Below are 18429 nucleotides of genomic sequence, written 5' to 3'. Positions count from 1 at the left end.
TATCTGTGTCTCCATGGAGCCAGCCCTCTTCTTGTTCTGTCTGACAGTTGTCACCTGTACAGGAAGTTAGGGGAACATTCTGCAGTGGGGACTCAGACAGCAATACCTATAAACCTTCCTTACAAAAAATGTGTTTTTATTGCCACCTTCGTCACCATTGTGGGATTTCCTCTCACTTTGTGTTCTGTCTACCACCTGTCAAATGTGTAGAAAATAGGATTATCCTCACTTACTATTCTCTCTGACACCTGTCAGCAGTGTTGCTCATCTTACTTTAAAAAGGTAATTAGTTACAGTTACAAATTACTTCTCCGAAAAAGTAATTGTGTTAGTGACTCAGTTACTACATTGAAAAAGTAATTAGTTACTCAGCAAAGGAACTGTGACTTTTTTTTTATATTCTACAACATGCCTCACTGTGCCATCTGTAACATGCCTCACTGTGCCATCTGTAACATGCCTCACTGTGCCATCTGTAACAGGCCTCACTGTGCCATCTGTAACAGGCCTCACTGTGCCATCTGTAACAGGCCTCACTGTGCCATCTGTAACATGCCTCACTGTGCCATCTGTAACATGCCTCACTGTGCCATCTGTAACATGCCTCACTGTGCCATTTGTAACAGGCCTCACTGTGCCATCTGTAACAGGCCTCACTGTGCCATCTGTAACATGCCTCACTGTGCCATCTGTAACATGCCTCACTGTGCCATCCGTAACAGGCCTCACTGTGCCATCTGTAACATGCCTCACTGTGCCATCTGTAACATGCCTCACTGTGCCATCTGTAAACATGCCTTGACGATCTCCCTACCTTCTCCTGTTCGCAGAGATGTCAGACGACGACCATCCATTATTCAAAAGCCGCGCCTCCTCCTCAGGCTGTTCCGTGATAGGCGGAACAGTAATTTTCCCAGCAGAGCCTCTGTTCAGTGTTCCGCCTATCACGGATGTTCTCTCGTCCAAGGCCGAGGCTGAGAAGGCATCCGTGATAGGCTGAACACTAAACAGAGGCTCTGCTGGGAAAATTAGTGTTCCGCCTATCACGGAACAGTCAGAGGAGGAGGCGCGCTTTTTTAATAATGGATGGCCGACGGCTGACACAGGTAGATGTAATTGCGGTAACGCTGACCAAGTAATGGGAACGGCGTTACCGTGAGGGGAAGAGTAATCAGGTAGATTACTCGTTACCCTCAAAAGGGGCATCGTTAAAAAATGTAAGCCCTTTTTCGAAAAAAAAATTGTCGTTTTTCAGAAGACATAAAACAACGTTTTTCCCCACACACGGTCATTTTAAATGACGTTTTTTAAAAATGTCGTTTTATTTTCATCACAAAAAACGACCGCCTGTACACGGCATTAGGGTAGACGTATCCTTTAAGTTCCTAAAGTTGCTCGGATTGCCTAGGCGACTCGAGCAGAAGTTCTTCTCTCCCCCTCCCTGCAGTCTTTTGGGACACATCACAGGTCCCAGAAGATCGCCCGACCATTCAACAGGTGCAGAGCAACTCGTGCATGCGTACCCAGCTGCGAAGCTGCTAGCACACAGTTGAAATGCCAGCGCTAGGGAGAGGAGAGGAAAAAAAATGATTGTTTGGGTGACCACAGCTCTGGATCCTGGGACAGGTGAGTGTGTGTTTATTAAAAGTCAGCAGCTACTTTTTGTAGCTGCTGACTTTTAATAAAAACAACTGAAACTTCACTTTAAAAAAGAAATTGAATGCTGCCATCACATCTACGAATTGGTAATCTGCAAATTATAAAGTATATGTGAACCCTCACCTTGTGAAACAACCTATACATTTTAACCACTTAAGGACCCCTTCACGACGATATACGTTGGCAGAATGTGGCACCGCCGGCGCATGCACGCGACCCGGTCCGAAGCTCCGTGACTGCGGCCACGGGACCCACGATCGGTCCCCGGAGCTGAAGAACTAGGAGAGCTGTGTGTAAACACAGCTTCCCCGTTCTTCACTGTGGTGCTGTCATTGATCGTGTGTTCCCTAATATAGGGAAACACGATCAATGATGTCACATGTCCAGTCCCGCCCCCCTACAGTTAGAAACACATATGAGGTCACACTTAACCCCTTCAGCGCTCCCTAGTGGTTAACTCCCAAACTGCAATTGTCATTTTCACAGTAAACAATGCATTTTTATAGCATTTTTTGCTGTGAAAATGACAATTGTCCCAAAAATGTGTCAAAATTGTCCGATGTGTCCGCCATAATGTCGCAGTCACGAAAAAAATCGCTGATCGCCGCCATTAGTAGTAAAAAAAAATTATTAATAAAAATGCAATAAAACTATCCCCTATTTTGTAAACACTATAAATTGTGCGCAAACCAATCGATAAACGCTTATTGCGATTTTTTTACCAAAAATAGGTAGAGGAATACGTATCGGCCTAAACTGAGGAGAAAAAACGTTTTTTTATATATTTTTGGGGGATATTTATTATAGCAAAAAATATTGTTTTTTTTTCAAAATTGTTGCTCTATTTTTGTTTATAGCGCAAAAAATAAAAACCGCAGAGGTGATCAAATACCACAAAAAGAAAGCTCTATTTGTGGGGAAAAAAGGACGCCAATTTTGTTTGGGAGCCACGTCGCACGACTGCGCAATTGTCAGTTAAAGCGATGCATTGCCGAATCGCAAAAACTGTCCGCAAAACATTTAAGTGTGTGTGTGTGTGTGTGTGTGTATATGTGTGTGTGTGTGTGTGTGTATATATATATATATATATATATATATATATATATATATATATATAAAATACCTTTTTGTCTCCTTTTCTCACATTTCCTCTGTTCTCAAGCAGCAGTGCACTAGTCTTCCCAGTGAATGGCTGTGTGTGTGCGCGTGGTCGGGGGGGCATAGGTCAGGACAAGTCTGATCATTGGAGGAAAGCAGGCTGAGTTCCCAGCATAGCTAGAGAACTAACCATGGTGTAATCTCATGCCTAGTGTGGTCAGTATTTAACAGGAAAGCAGAGAGACCGGCGGGATCACCAGGTTTTTTACACAAAAGAAGAAATACAAAGAGAAGAGGATACTTTCTCATACATGTACAGTAAAACCTCGGATTGCGAGCATAATTCGTTCCCGGGAAGCATGCTTGTAATCCAAAGCACTTGTAAATCAAAGCAAATTTCCCCATAAGAAATAATGGAAACTCAGATGATTTGTTCCACAACCATTTATTGATAAGTCCTTCAGTTTATAGTCCATATAAAAAGATTATAGCAATGTGACCAGGTTGTGTAACCATAAAATGTCCATCCTCAAATGGAAGCCTCCACAAGGGGATTAGAGACAAAATCCAGCAAGAGCTACAGAGTATAAAAGAGAAGGCGCCTCTAAGTGTAGCAATATTGCTAAATGTTGTAACCATATTGCTACACTCAGAGGCGCCTCTCTTCTCTTTTATACTCAATTGTGACATAACGATACTTGTATATCAAGACTTTTTGGGAGGATATTTATTATAGAAAAAAGTAAAAAATATATATATATTTTTTTTTTCAAATTTGACGTTCTTTTGTTTATAGCTCAAAAAATAAAAAGCGCAGAGGTGATCAAATACCACCAAAATAAATCTGTTTGTGGGAAAATAAGGATGTCGATTTTATTTGGGAACCACATCTCACGACCGCGCAATTGTCAGTTAAAGTGGCACAAAAAAATGGCCTGGTCGGGAAGGGGCTGAAGTGGTTAACCTCTTGACCACCGCCCCATGTCCAAAAGACGTCCTGTTTTTAAAGATGGATATCTCGGTAACGGCAGCAGCTGCTTCCACAACCGAGGTATCCATCTTTCCTTCGCCCGTCCCCCATAGCTCTGCTGGGCGGAAGTGATGTCAAAACGTCAGTCCCGCCCAGCGTCTTAAAGAAACATTTTTTTTTTTGTCATTCGAAAAAATTACAGTTTCAATTTTTTTTTCTTTTTTTGCATTTAAGTCTAATTATGAGATCTGAGGTCTTTTTGACCCCAGATCTCATATTTAAGAGGACCTGTCATGCTTTTTTCTATTACAAGGGATGTTTACATTCCTTGTAATAGGAATAAAAGTGATCAATTTTTTTATTTTTTTATTTCAGTTTAAAAAATTATTAACTAAATAAAAATAAATAAGAAAACAAAAAAAATATTTTTTTAAAGCGCCCGGTCCCGACGAGCTCGCGCACAGAAGCGAACGCATACGCGAGTAGCGCCCGCATATGAAAACAGTGGTCAAACCACACAAGTGAGGTATTGCCGCGATCGTTAGAGTTAGAGCAATAATTCTAGCCCTAGACCTCCTCTGTAACTCAAAAAATGCAACCTGTAGAATTTTTTAAACGTCGCCTATCGAGATTTTTAAGGGTAAAAGTTTGACGTCATGCCACGAGCGGGCGCAATTTTTAAGCGTGACATGTTGGGTATCATTTTACTCGGCGTAACATTATCTTGCACAATATGTAAAAAAATTGGGCCACATTTATTGTTGTCTTATTTTTTAATTGAAAAAGGTGATTTTTTTCCAAAAAAAAGTGCGCTTGTAAGACCGCTATTTTATTCTCTAGGGTGTTAGAAAAAATATATATATAATGTTTGGGGGTTTTAAGTAATTTTCTAGCAAAAAAAACTGTTTTAGTCTCGTAAACACTGAATCTGAAAAACAAGCCCGGTGGTAAAGAGGTTAATACTGCTTTTCAGGAAAATCCATGTATTATGATGTAACTGCATTTATACAGTCTTTTATGTCTGCCAGGAATAAACCGATCCCCTATGGATGTGGTGTGTAAGAAGAGACAAAACAAAAACATGGGAGTGTCTGCTCCTCGCCCAAACTTTGCCCATCCCAAGATGGCGGCAGCGAGCCGCGCGTCGCCTCCCGGGCAGATCACGTGACACAACACAGACCGTTCCGCCTCCTCCCCCTGCACACAGCCACGCCCCCTCCCCTCGATTGTTGGCTCCGGATGTTTCGAGCCGCCTCTGTCAGTAAGTTCGGAGCTGGCCGAGCGCGGGGAGCGAAAAGAAGGAGGAGGGAGAGGCGCCACCGAGGAGACGTTTACCTGAGAGCCTCGGCTACGAACTGGCCCCGCCGGTGGGGAGACAGCGGCCGCCGCCGCGGGGAGGCGAAGCCACCACCGCCGCCGCTGAGGAGAAGGAAGAAGAAGGAGGGGGGTGGTGGGAGAGAGCGGGAGGACCATCATGTGGCGCCTTGTTTCGCTCAAGTTCGGCCGCCTGTACCGCTACGTGAAGCTGCTGTTCGCCGCCAGCCTGCTGGTCGTCATGCTGATGAACACTCACTCCCTCCTCGCCTCCTTCCAGCGGAACGAGCTGACCGAGCGCCGCTTCCTCAGCCTCAATAAGTGCCCGGCGTGCTTCGGGACCAGCTGGTGCCGCAAGTTCATGAACGGCCAGCTGAGCTTCGAGGGCTGGAGCCGGCTCCGCCTCCTCGACTTCTTCAACGTCAAGAACGTCCACTTCGCCCAGTACGGAGAGCCCCGCGAGGGCAGCCGGAGGGTCGTCCTCAAACGCCTCGGCTCGAACCAAGAGCTGGCCGATCTAGACCAGAGGATCTGTAAGAGAGCCACCGGCCGGCCCCGATGTGATCTGCTCCAGGCCATGTATAAGACTGACTTCGCCCGCCTCAATGGAGACGTCCGCCTGCTTACCCCGGACGTGGTGGAGGGATGGTCCGATCTGGTGCACTGCCCCTCGCAGAGACTGCTAGACAGAGTGGTCCGCCGCTATGCTGAGACCAAGGACTCCGGCAGCTTCCTGCTCAAGAACCTCAAGGACGCCGAACGTATGCAGCTACTGCTCACCCTGGCCTTCAACCCAGAGCCCCTTGTACTGCAGGTGAGACCCGATCCCTTACCCACCCCCGGGGAACTTCACTACCTATCTGTTGTCTGCAGCCTTTCTCATACAGCTCAACTATGCCAAAGACTAAACTTTTCACTGGAGTGTGGGGACACTAAAATAATAAACTTTAATGTATTCTGAACTTCCCTAGGTGGCTGATTCATCAATCCGGTGCTACATCTGTCTCCTGCTGAGAACTGAGCGATCAAACACAGCTGATCGCTCAGTTTTTGGGGTCTAATCTGAGCAAAGAGCAGTGACTGTCAGCCACCAGCTCTCTGCTCCTCCAGCTCTTGCTGGGCTGTGGAGGGAGCAGTTTCCTCAGGCTCCTACTGGATCACTGAGGGGCTGAGCCAGCTGCTTCTGACATTGACAAGTTGGGATCAGCTAACAGCTGGCTTTAGCCTACTGTCTGCTGAATCTGGGTCACAGGAATGCAGAACTAAGGGCATTCTTTTAAATGAGAACTATGTGGTTTTTTTTTTTTTTCAGATTTATACTTCCCTAGGTGGGTGCAGCATTAGTCCCCCAACACTAAGAACCAAGCAATCTAACACTACAGATTGCTTGGTTCTCAGGACTCCATGAGCAGAGAGCGGGTGACTCTCCCCCCCCCCCCCCCCCCCCCCCCATTCACTGAAGCACTGGGCTGTGGAGGGGGCAAACGTTTCCGGCTCAAGCTCCCCACGTCCCTCCAAGCCTGATGCCAGCCCAGGCATGTAGGCAGATCCTGACTCCAGTGTCGCAAGCCTGGACCGGCTGTGACGTCAGCGGATTTCCACTGTCTGTTGAAAATGGGTCGCAGGAGTGCAAAACGAGCCGCGCTCCTGTGATCCACCGGAGAAGTGGAGCCAATGAGTTTTGGCGGTACTTCTCCTTTAAGGGCTGGAATGTGCATATTTCCATTGTGTTCCCAACAGCTGAAAGAGTTGTGCAGGAACTATTTTTTTCACTATTCACCACACTGAAACCACATGGGATTTGTCGGATGCAATTGTGCTGCGTTTATGTGCCATTAACAGTTCATTGGCACCTACATCTGTGTTCACCTGTAGCATGGAGATTGCACCTTTTTCTGTTGTGAACTGGCCTGCCGGGCTCATATATGTTAGATATAGTTGGGTGCGTTTTTTTTTTTTAACTCGGCACAAACACACATGCCAGAAAAAAGTGCCTAGTTTACACCATTGCAGCGATTTCATGTGTGTTTGAAGAAAGCTCAGCATGTTTTTTTTTTTTCTCTGGAACATAAATGTGAGGAAACGTGCATGAACATGTACAAACACATGTAAGTGCTACTTGGGAAAAAAAATGCATGCAGAAACCGTGTGAGGCTTACCATACATTATACACTTTTCCCTTATATTTACCGAAACCATATGAGGTCAAACCTAAGCCCTTTCAACCTGTATGCAATCAGGCATGCCCTTCATAGATAAATATAATGTATGTGAGCTAAAAACATTTTCCCACTATTTAAAAAACCCCTCATACTCTGCTGTTTACTTTCCTCTTGGCTCCCCCCCCCCCCCCCCAGCCTCCTTTATCACTTAGGTGCCAATGGTGATTTCCTGCTCTTGCAGCCTCCTGTCACATATCTCAGGAGTGTGTAAGGACACTATGGCCACAGAACTGACTTGGTGGGGCTGGCTGAAAGAGCCCCAAGCAGACAGCCGGCTCCCAATGATGGTGACATATGTCAGCAGATTTCACTGGGCGGGTGGGCCTTTTAAAGGTAACCCTGCGTAAGGTAGAAGGGATTAGAGGGGGGGGGGGTTAAAGCATCTCTTTAATACTCATTCACACCAGATGCAATTGAGTGCATTTTTTAAATGCAGTATAAACGCAGCAGAAAATCGTATGCATGAAAAAGAGATTTGCCTTTTGTTATACTTCAAAGCAGAACTCTGGGATTGTAGACAAATCTGTCTTTGCAGTAGTGCATGGGTTAAAGGTTTATGAAGTGCAGGGGTTAGAAGTTGTAATAACTTTACCTTCCCCTCCCTGTGACAGTCTGCTCTTCTCTCCAGAGCCTCACATACAACGTAGGACTATTGCCCCTACTTTGTACTTGATGTCAATGTGAGAGCACCAAGGAGAAGGGGAAATTATCTCCTAGACCTAATCGGCATTTTGCTCTTGCAGTACGGGGGGCCATTAAAAGATTATGCATTTTTATTTATTTATTTTCTTCCTGCCCAGAAGGGGTCTTTACGAGTTGGATATTACAGGAATAACCATGTTTAATACCTACCTGGGAGTTATGCCAGAATGAAAATGATTTAAATAATTTCTGAGACATATATGGGTGGGCTGTTGGTGGTGGTCCCCTTCTGAAGAGAAGTTGTCTGCCTAGTACTATGGATATATAGATTAAGTATACAAATATGTACAACCAGACATACACGTTTTCATGTTTGTTCCAGGTAAAGGACACAGGGTATTGGAGCAAGAGGTCAAAAATGACAGACGGTATTCAGAATTGCCATTGTCTGCCTCTCTCCCAGGAAAGGTTTCTTTACATAGCTTCCTGAGTTTTGTGAAACTACAGGTCCCAGCATGCTCTGTCTGCACCTGAATGATAGAGACTGTAGTTGCCTATCGGCAGGACTTGGTTTCTGTTTAGGACCAACCTATGGTTTTCTTTTCCTGTTGGGCTATTTGTGTTCTTTCCTCATTTTTCAGATTTTGTTAATGTTGGGAACATTAAGGGAAACAGTTACTGGAGAGGCTTCCATTTTTGCACAGTGGTTTGTTTACAGTAAGGATTTAGTCACATTTTTCTGCAATTGGGTTAGGCCTCATTCACTCTGGCAGTGACGTACATGTATTTCTAAACGCATATATATGAATGTTGTAATTGACACTGTGTGTTGCCCACATATAGGTGTGTTGCCCACATATAGGTGTGTTGCCCACATATAGGTGTGTTGCCCACATATAGGTGTGTTGCCCACATATAGGTGTGTTGCCCACATATAGGTGTGTTGCCCACATATAGGTGTGTTCAGTTTTGCTGAGTTTGGAGAAAATTAAGCTCTGTGACCGGGTCAGATTAGATACTGTGAATGGCTAAATGCATGTTAACACATGTACTTTAAAAAGCAGACAAAAGTCGCCTGGGAAGCATAAAGTTTGTTTTATACTTCTTAGATCTTTTTTTCTCCTGAACTAAACACGGGGCAGAGTGACTAGCCTTCCAGTCTTTGTTATTGTGATGTCAATGGTAGGTATGTTGGGTTACCTCATTCATGTTCACAATATCTGACCGGTGTTTTGTTTCCTCGAGGTGAAATCTCTGCTAGTATGTACAGTATTCCATTTCTGTTTCAGCAACACTTAAAGCTTACTTCAGAGAAATACATTTTGATTCCTGACCAGCTGCCTTCTGCAGATGACATTAGAAAAGATGTATGCTGGTTTGAGTTCATGTCCTCCTTTTGTTGTCTAATATTTATAATACACATACTGCAAGAAAGCTGCTTCTGCCAGGTTTTATTTTTCAAATGCACTGCTTGATTATTTCACTGTAGTTTGTGTTTGTTTGGTAAGAAATGATTTGCAGTTGAATGGGTTTCTCTCCTCCTAAGAAACACTGCCGTTTTTCTTTCTGTTGTTAGGTTTGGTATATTGACAAGTGATCCATAAATGATTTGATCCAGTCACATTGAACCCTGTTTGCTGTAATTACTTGTGTTGTCAGTTTGGAAGTTGGCTTGAAGTAGTTTTTGAGTAGTAAGCATTTACAGTATAATTTTTCTTATTTCTTAATAGATCACTTATGCATAATGTGTTTTTATTTTTCTAAATGATTGGAAAAAACCCTAAAAACAATTAGTCAGTACAACTAAGAAATGTAACTGCATTGTACTGCCTTCTACAGTATAATGTCCTGCAATCTTCTGCTGTCTTAGTTTTGTTTATATTCCAGTTTGCTATTGTAGCTTTATTTATTATATTTGAGAGCAACATTTTAGCTTTTTTTGTTGATGCTTACATTGTAACACACACTTTTACGGTGTTGGCTGTAGGAAACCTCCTGTAATACTATAGTTTTTATATACAGTAAAACCTTGGTTTGAGAGCGTTTTTGCAAGACAAGCGATGTCTTGATATAAGAGTAGCGTCATGTCTCAACTGAGTATAAAAAAGAGGAGCCTCTAAGTGTAGGAATTTGGTTACATTTAATGAAGGTACAACATTTAGCAACTTATTGCTACTTAGAGGAGGCGCCTCTCTTCTCTTTTTTACACTGTGTTAAAAAATAAATAAAAAAAATGCTTTGATATACAAGTGCTTCGGATTACAAGTTATGCTTGCAAACCAAGGTTTTGCATTTATTTTTATTTATAAAATATATATATATATATATGTGTGTGTGTGTGTGTGTGTGTGTATATGTATATATGTGTATGTCATGGTATAAACATTCTTTATTTTATGTATTAAAATATATAGTAAAGAGTTGCCCCCTAAGATCACATTCAAATCTAAAATGTAATTTATTATATACACTAACCTGGTTTGTTTTCATTGCTGCATCTCAGCTAAATATTTGCAATGTGATCTTGCTAGCAGTCTATTTTTCTGGAATATCAGGATTGACAGGAAGAAGTGAGTGCAGTAGATGGCAGTGCTGGCTCATGGGGTGTGTAGTATTGTAATGTGCACTGTACATTAATGGCTTGCTTGGATGGTTATCATTTAATTTGCTGTGAAATGACGACTAAGATCTTTCCTTTTTTAAATACATTTTTACATACGCAAACTTTTTTTTTTAATTTATACTTTGTCACTTTTTTTTCGTTTGCATAACCCTACATTATGTTTAGAAAATTCCTGCCCTTGTTACATTTTATGTTGAGTTCTATTAAGTCATGTGCCATAACCAACTTCTTCTGATTCAGATTTGCCCCTGAGCTAAGAGCTAGTTGGAGCTTTTCGTTTTCATAGAAGTTGAAGCAGTATTAAACTCAAACAAATACCGTGGTACCTCGGATTGCGAGTTACGCGGTTTACGAGCGTTTCACAATGCAAGCTGTTTTAAAATAAAAAAAATCCTGACTTGCTTTGCGAGCGTTATCTCACAAGACAAGCAGACTTTAGGCCGCTGGAGAAACACTCAGGCACGCCATCTCAGAGCGTCTCCAGCGCCCCCCACACATCTGGCCACATGTGGTACTGCATAGACAAGCATTGGCTGTGGAACTGATGATCTGAGTTTCCACTATTACCCATGGGGGAACTCGCTTTGATATACGAGCGCTTTAGATTAATAATAATGCTGGTAATTCAAGGTATTACTGTACTTATTATATTGCAGTTTATACATTGCATTAGTTTTTTCCTTTTTTTTTTGGCTTTTATTTAAAGTGGTGCTATGGCCAGTAAGTCCTGTTTTTCAAAATAACAAGCTCTTCAGCAGAATGCATCAGCTACAGAGATGAGGCAAACCATGTAACACTAGCAGGGGTGCTTACAATGATCAGCTTTTTATTTTTGTGAAACTTTTATCCCAAATAGTAAAAAAACTTGCAACTTCTTATAAATTAGCTGAAGTATGGCTTCAGTTTGTATTTAATGCTTGTACAGGGCTTTGAATCTAGGAGCCAGCTAAAAGTTAGGAGTTAGGAGTGGGGGCACACTAGTACAGGAGGTGTGTTGGTGGTCAGATCACCAGGTGAAAACAGAGATAAGTAGCCTAAGAAAATTGATGCAGCCACCATATCGAATGATTGGTAAGCTGCAATGTATTCTATTTTTGATTTAAACACCCCTTTGACTTTATTATCGGATGCTGTATAGACACTTTTATTTCAGCTGAACCAGTTTTTGGTTTACATGAGTGTGAGAGGAGGGTTGATAAAGGGAGTTTAATCGCAGCTTTTTCTGAAAAACTCTTGTACAGTATATATGTGTCTTGCAGTCCATAAAATCAGACCGAGTGCTCATCAGTTAGGCCCCTTTCACACCAGGGGCCCCACTATTCAGCCGCTAGTGGGGTGCTTTTACCCCTCACCAGCGCTCGATAAAGGGTTAAAACCACTAGCAAAGTGCCTCTACAGAGGCGCCCCATTGATTTCAATGGGCAGGAGCGGTATACACACCGCTCCAAAGATAATGCTAGCAGGACTTTTTTTTTTATTTACCGTCCTGCTAGCACACCGATCCAGTGTGAAAGCTTCTGAGGCTTTCACACTGGAGAGACAGCAGCTGTTTCAGGTTGCTTTGCAGATGCTATTTTTAGCGTTATAGCACCTGCAAAGCGACCCAGTGTGAAAGAGGTCTTGGTCCATAAATACTTTCATTGAATCTGCTGAAAGTCATGCAATGCACCTCATAAGAACTGGGACCCATACAAATGGCAAAACGCCAAAAGTTGCAGAGACACTGCATCCTGTGCACTGACTGTGTTGTCAAGAAAATTCAGTGGGCTGATGTACTAATGATTGGTACCACAACAACAAAAGGGTTGGGCATGTCTGGATTAGATGCCAACAATGTGCTCTTATGTGTTATTTAGTGCAGTTTTCAGGACCGCACTACAGTCTATTTAACATGGTTTCCTATGGTACAAATTCACATCTATACTTTTTGCAGCTGGTGCATTTCTGGAGAAGGCCGTGGACCTTTTTCCTGTAATTTGCTGGTAATAAACTTCAATGGAACTGCACCAGAAATGCAAGTGGTGGTTGTGTTTGCAATGCGATATTTTTATTTATTTTTTTTTTTTTTATAGTTTTTTTTTTTTTTTTTTAATATATATATTTCTATATAGCTGGTTGTTAAGCAGGGGTTGGGAAGCTGGCCGCCGTGTCCTTAACAATCGATGAGTAATCGGCTGTCAGCAGGCTTCTCCACTGAAAGCTGAATGTAAGGAAAAAAGGGTGAGATCCCTCCCCCAGGCCCTTCGAGTCTAGTATGGATTTAGAAGGGACCCATGCACCAACATTAATTTTTTTTTTTTTTTTTAAATGGTGTGGGGTCCCTCCCAAAATCCATACCAGACCCTCATCTGAGCATGCTGCCCGGTAGGTCAGGCAAGGGAGGGGACAAGCGAGCCCACCGTATCATGTTGATGAGGACATGGGCCTCTTCCCGACAACCCTGGCCGGTGGTTGTTTGGGTCTGTGGGCAAGGGGCTTATTGGAATTTAACCTTCCCATGTGAATGGCTATCTGGTAGGGCCGAAACAACTAATTGATCGATTACAATTTTCATAATCGATTAATCGGACAGTAACATAATGGGGTTAAAAAAGCTAAAATTAGCCCTTCATAGTAAAAAATCAGCAAATCACTACTGTAAATATTACTTTCACTGTCCCACAGTAAAAAAATGAACCCCTTACAGTAGCGATTATTTGTACTTATTTTTGTGTTTTTAACCCCATTATGTTACTAAACATCTCAGGCCTGGGTTCACACCTGTGTGTTTTGGTGCTTTTTGCAGAAACGCACTACAGTTCATTTACATGTTTTCCTATGGGACACGTTCACATCCATGATTTTTTTTTTTTTTTCAGCTGCTGCGCATTTGGAAAGGGCAATGACTTTTTAATGCAAAACAGTGCTATTTTTTTTTTTTTGTTCAATATACTTCAATGGAGAATCTGCAGAAAAGCATGTAATGTGTTTTTGCGGCCATTTGTGTTTTGTAATCCGCCCAACAACAAATTGGCCCACAATTTTTATTTTTTATTTTTAGGCTATTATCCGATCGATTACACGAAACAATCGGTTATGAAAATAATCGTTAGTTGCAGCCCTAGTATCGGGTACATCATCTCCTTTCCATTCACCAAAAAAACTGATGTTAACAAACTACAAGAGTTATGTTTTTTTTTACATTTCCTTTATTAAATAAGAGGCTCTGAGCCATTGTCTCCCTTGGAGCCGGTTGCCCGCTAAACAAAAAGCTGATCTTGTCCTGAATCTGTCTTTCTCCTTTCTAAACTACTGCCATAGTGCTGATCTACAAGGATATAGATGCCTCCTGCATGTATCCTCATCTGTCAAATGTTTTCCCTCTGTCTGTTATAAGAACTGAAAAACTGCAGATTCTGTGAGTGGATCTGTTGTCTGGAGCTCGGTGGGTGGAGTCGTGATGTCAGTAGACTCCCCGTCCTCTACATTCCCTTTGTCAACATGCATTTTTTCCTGTGTATTTCTTACACTAAATTCTGCTTTGATCACTAACATCCAGTCAAAATCCAGAAAAGTTACCACATGACTTCAGAAAAGGAGTGGGGGTGGGAATTAAAAAATAATGCCCGTCTCAGGCTAGTGCATGAGATATGTAAATAACCTGTTACTCACAGCAAGGGGGCGGAACGGACTAAGGTTTTTCTCTGTAAGTCTGTTTTATTTCACTGAACAATAAAAGAGGGTTGCTCAGAGCTGGATTAACTCTGTGTGGCAAGACTGGGCACAGATGATAGGAAATCTTATACTGTACATATAAATAAAAATGTTCAGAGTTTACATCCACTTTAAGGCTGGAGTTCAGCTTTACTAGTCCTTTAGAAAACATTGGCCTTTGTTAGAATGTTGTATCTGTTTACTAACCTGGTTTCTGCAATAAACGTATGCCTTTGCTCTAGGGTTTGCATGAATATTTATGTGCTTGGACAGCATTGGACTTTGTTCAGATGCCTATTGGCCATAAATCGTGCGAGTCTCTTGGTGTGGGATTAATGTTCTTGGTAGCTTTGAAGTTTTAGTCATCTATTTGTAGTACGGATTATAGTACAGTAGCGGTGCTTACAAAATAGTCCCAATCACTGTTTGTCAGATTTAATCACTTCAGGTGATTAGAGGTGAGGGGATTATTTATACCTCAAAGGAAAATTTCATTGTTCATTTCTTTTTATATATTCAGAAAAGTGCGCGGAGAGCATACTGTTAACAGTCCACTTAGAAAGCTCAATGATTTCTTCCTTGCTCAGTTTTACTGTCTGTAACCAACTTTTATATGGAGCTTTTGAAGAGGGAATGGTATTGTGTGGAATTCTGCACCACTTGCATGGCTTCCTGAAGCAAGTGAAGTACAGTGCACATTTGTAGAACATACCTCTGCAGTAAGTAGGTGTACTTTGTTTGTAAGGTCCTACTACTGATTCATAAATGGGGCCCTTCGTAGCACAACCTGCTGCTGACGGAGTGTTTTACATATGAATATTTTTTTATATTTGCCTGAACTAAATGAACATACTAAATTTTGGTTTGGAACGCAAGCAACAGGTTATATTCCCTTCAGATTAACTCATCTGTTGCTGCATATTATATTATGATGCTTTTTGTTTTTTTAGCCTGAAGCCTTTTCAGGAGTCGGTGAATACTGAATAAACAGTGATCTGCTGCTGATATACTTTGCTTGTTTCTTTTGTAATGACTGCAACCACCTGGTCGCCAGAACAGGAATTGAAGGGACATCTCTAACAGGCATGTCAGACTAGTATTTAAATTGTTACCTATTTTTTTTTTTCTAGACTGAACAAAATGGTTATAGATGCTTCAAAAATATTTCTACTATAGCAGAAAATCTTTACGCTTTGTGTTGGCAGCATTCCACAGAATTAAATTGTAGCAAAAGTTAATGTATTAGCTGCAATTGGAAGTAGACAGGCATTCTTGTATCTTTGTACATGCAAGGAGTCATGTGCATTACAGCTGCTAAACTGAAGTTTAGGAGCAGATGGGAATTTTTTTCAGCAGCCCCTGAGCTCTCCACGTTATCTTATGTGTACATGTACACACAGTCATTTTATAGTAGTTTAAAGGCAGTTCAGTTTGCAGGAATTTTTTTGAAAGGAGAAAAATCGTGTTCAGGACTGTAGTTTACTGAATTTTATGGCAAATGCTTGTAACTAGGGTTGTCCCGATACCAGTATCGGTATCGGGACCGATACTGAGCATTTGCAGGAGTACTTGTACTCCCGCAAATGCCCCCGATGCCAGATCCGATCTAGTCTTCCTGCTAATCGGGAACATGGATGTCTCTCGTCCTCCAGTCAGTCCATCCTCCACACAGTTAGAAAGCACACCCTAGAACAGTGGTGGCAAACCTTGGCACCCCAGATGTTTTGGAACTAAATTTCCCATGATGCTCATGCACTCTGCAGTGTAGTTGAGCATCATGGGAAATGTAGTTCCAAAACATCTGGGGGTGTCGAGGTTTGCCATCACTGCCCTAGGAGCACACTTAACGCCCCTGATGTTAACCCCTTCCCTTACAGTGTCATTTATACAGTGATCGTGCATTTTTGTTTTTCTAGCGCTGATCACTGTATTGGTGTCACTGGTACCCAAAAAGTGTCCTGCTAAAAATTTGCTGATCACCGCTATTTACTAGTAAGAATAAAAAAAGACATCCCATAGTTTGTAGACTAACTTGTGCAAACCTATCCATATACGCTAATTGGGACTTATTTTTTACCAAAAATATGTAGCAGAATACATATTGGCTTAAATCGATGAATACATTTGTGTTTGTTTTTTATTTTATAGCAGACCGTAAAAAATCATTTTATTAACATAGATTTAAAATTCTCAATAGGGGCAAAATTAAAAAAAATTGTATATTCTAAAAGGAAATTGGTGTATGGCCAGCCTAAAGAAATATTATTTAAACCTAATGATGGTAGGTTGTGATTTGCTTTTGGCAGTGCTTTTCATGACTGAGCAGTGCAACCCTCACCTTACCTGAATCATTGATGACCTTAGGACACTGGAGTGAATTGTGCATGTCGGAAGTTCAGATGATTACACTGTATATTGGGTTTTTTATTTTAATTGGCCAGGGGTCTTGGCTCCAGTCTTCTGTCACGGTATCACGTGAGTAAAAGCAAGAGTTGCCATCTACTTTTAGTACTGCAGGGCAGTGAATTGAACACTTGGTTCAGTTTAGGCAAATACATTCCAGGTACATCAAAGCAAAAAGTGTTGATGTCTTTTTTTCCTTTTTCTAATACGTTGGAATTAAGGCTGGCCATACACAAGTCGTGTGTTTTTCTTTTTCTAACCAGCAGGTTGAACAAAAGAAAATGACTCCGTTTCCCCCGTCCATACATGTGATGTGGATGGGGTAATCTGTCCCACTCAGCTATTGTATTCTGAGGGGAGCTTTCCCCGCTGCCACTCATTGGCACTGCCGGTGCTGTTTGAGAGATGTTTCCAACAGGCTGGTTGCTAGTCGATTGATTATACCAGCCTGCCCATAGATGGATCGACATTTGGCCGGTTCCATATATAGCTAGTACCTTTTCAGTATGCTGTGCAGTAGGACCTTTTCTCTCTGGAGAAGCAGTGATCCTTCTGCAGAGGTCTTGCCCTGATTGCAGCATGGGGAATGTTGAACCTCTGTAGGGAGACCACTGCTTCCACAGAGAGCAGGGGTCCAACTTTGCAACTGCTGGCAGAGGACAGGCTTATTAAAGGTTCACTAAAGAAAAAAAAAATGTTTTTGCTGAAATGACTGTTTACAGGGTATAGAGACATAAAAGTTAACGGATTCCTTTTAAATATAGATAAAAACCAATCCTATAATGTACCTGCAATTTAGTTTAGTTTTTGCTGTTTCCTGGTTCTCTGATGTACAGTGACAAAGAGCCAATAGAGGGCAGTGATGGTTTGTAAAACGAAACTGGATTGGTGCTGAGAAGTTTTAGACACACCTCCTTGATTTAGTCACCACAGAGGGAAATCTCCCAGTACTGTGGTGATCATCAAGTATCCAGAACAGAGGAGAATTACAGCAACATCAAAGCAAAAACCAACAATGAGGACATGAAACCAGGACTGCAGTAAGGAAAAGGAAGCTATTTAGCTAACAAAAAATTCCTTTAGTGACCCTTTAACTCAAGCTATAGTTGATGTTGAAACAAAGCAAACTTTTATAGATAGAAACATAGAAAAGTGATGGCAAAAAGACGGAGTAGTTTATCGAGTCTGCCCATTTTTATGGGAGGGGGGGGGTTTATTTATTTTTCTTTCCATGAACCTTGTTTGTCTGACTAGGGATCTAATATTTATCCCAAGCATGTTTGAAGCTGTTTACTGCTGACTGTCATCTTCCTACCTCTGTTGGTAATTAAACATCTTTTGTGCCAATTTACCTGAAATGTATGTTGCCGACTTGAAACTGAGTTCTGTTGGTCTACAAGACTTTATCTACAGTGTTGGGCTCGGTTCACACTGCAGCAATGAGGGAACCCTGCAAATTTACTGCTGGTTCCCGCGTTGCATGTCTCCTGGCAGGAGTAAACACTGAACTATGTGATCTGCTGGGAGTGTCGATTAAAAGTTAGACCAGGGCTCGACAAATCCCGGGCGCCAGGTCGCCATGGCGACTAGAAATGGGGTCCTGGCGACTTGGCTTGGAAGGGGGCCAAAAAAAAAAATATATTTTTTTGTGAGCTGGCGCCATCTGGTGGTGAGCCGTTGGTATTACAAGTTAAGCATTACAAGTTAAACAGCAATTCTAATGTAATTTTTCACTATTTTCACTGCCTTCTTCTTCCCTCTAATTAGAACCCCCAAACATTATATATATTTTTTATTCTAACACC

General features: G+C 42.0%; 1 protein-coding gene across 1 annotated transcript in view; it reads left to right on the top strand.

The window, feature by feature from the left end:
* The first annotated feature begins 4937 nt into the window (after nt 1-4937).
* DIPK2A (divergent protein kinase domain 2A) overlaps nt 4938-18429 on the top strand; it is a 48819-nt gene continuing 35327 nt past the window's right edge. Inside the window, exon 1 of the mRNA XM_040349108.1 lies at nt 4938-5855. Within this exon, the coding sequence (XP_040205042.1) occupies nt 5202-5855 (654 nt within the window). The 5' untranslated portion in view covers nt 4938-5201. The remainder of the gene's footprint in view (nt 5856-18429) is intronic.

This window comes from Rana temporaria, chromosome 4, assembly GCF_905171775.1.
Source record: "Rana temporaria chromosome 4, aRanTem1.1, whole genome shotgun sequence".
Lineage (NCBI taxonomy): Eukaryota > Metazoa > Chordata > Amphibia > Anura > Ranidae > Rana > Rana temporaria.
Note: the sequence above shows the minus strand (reverse complement) of the source record. Positions and strands in the feature narration are given on the sequence as shown.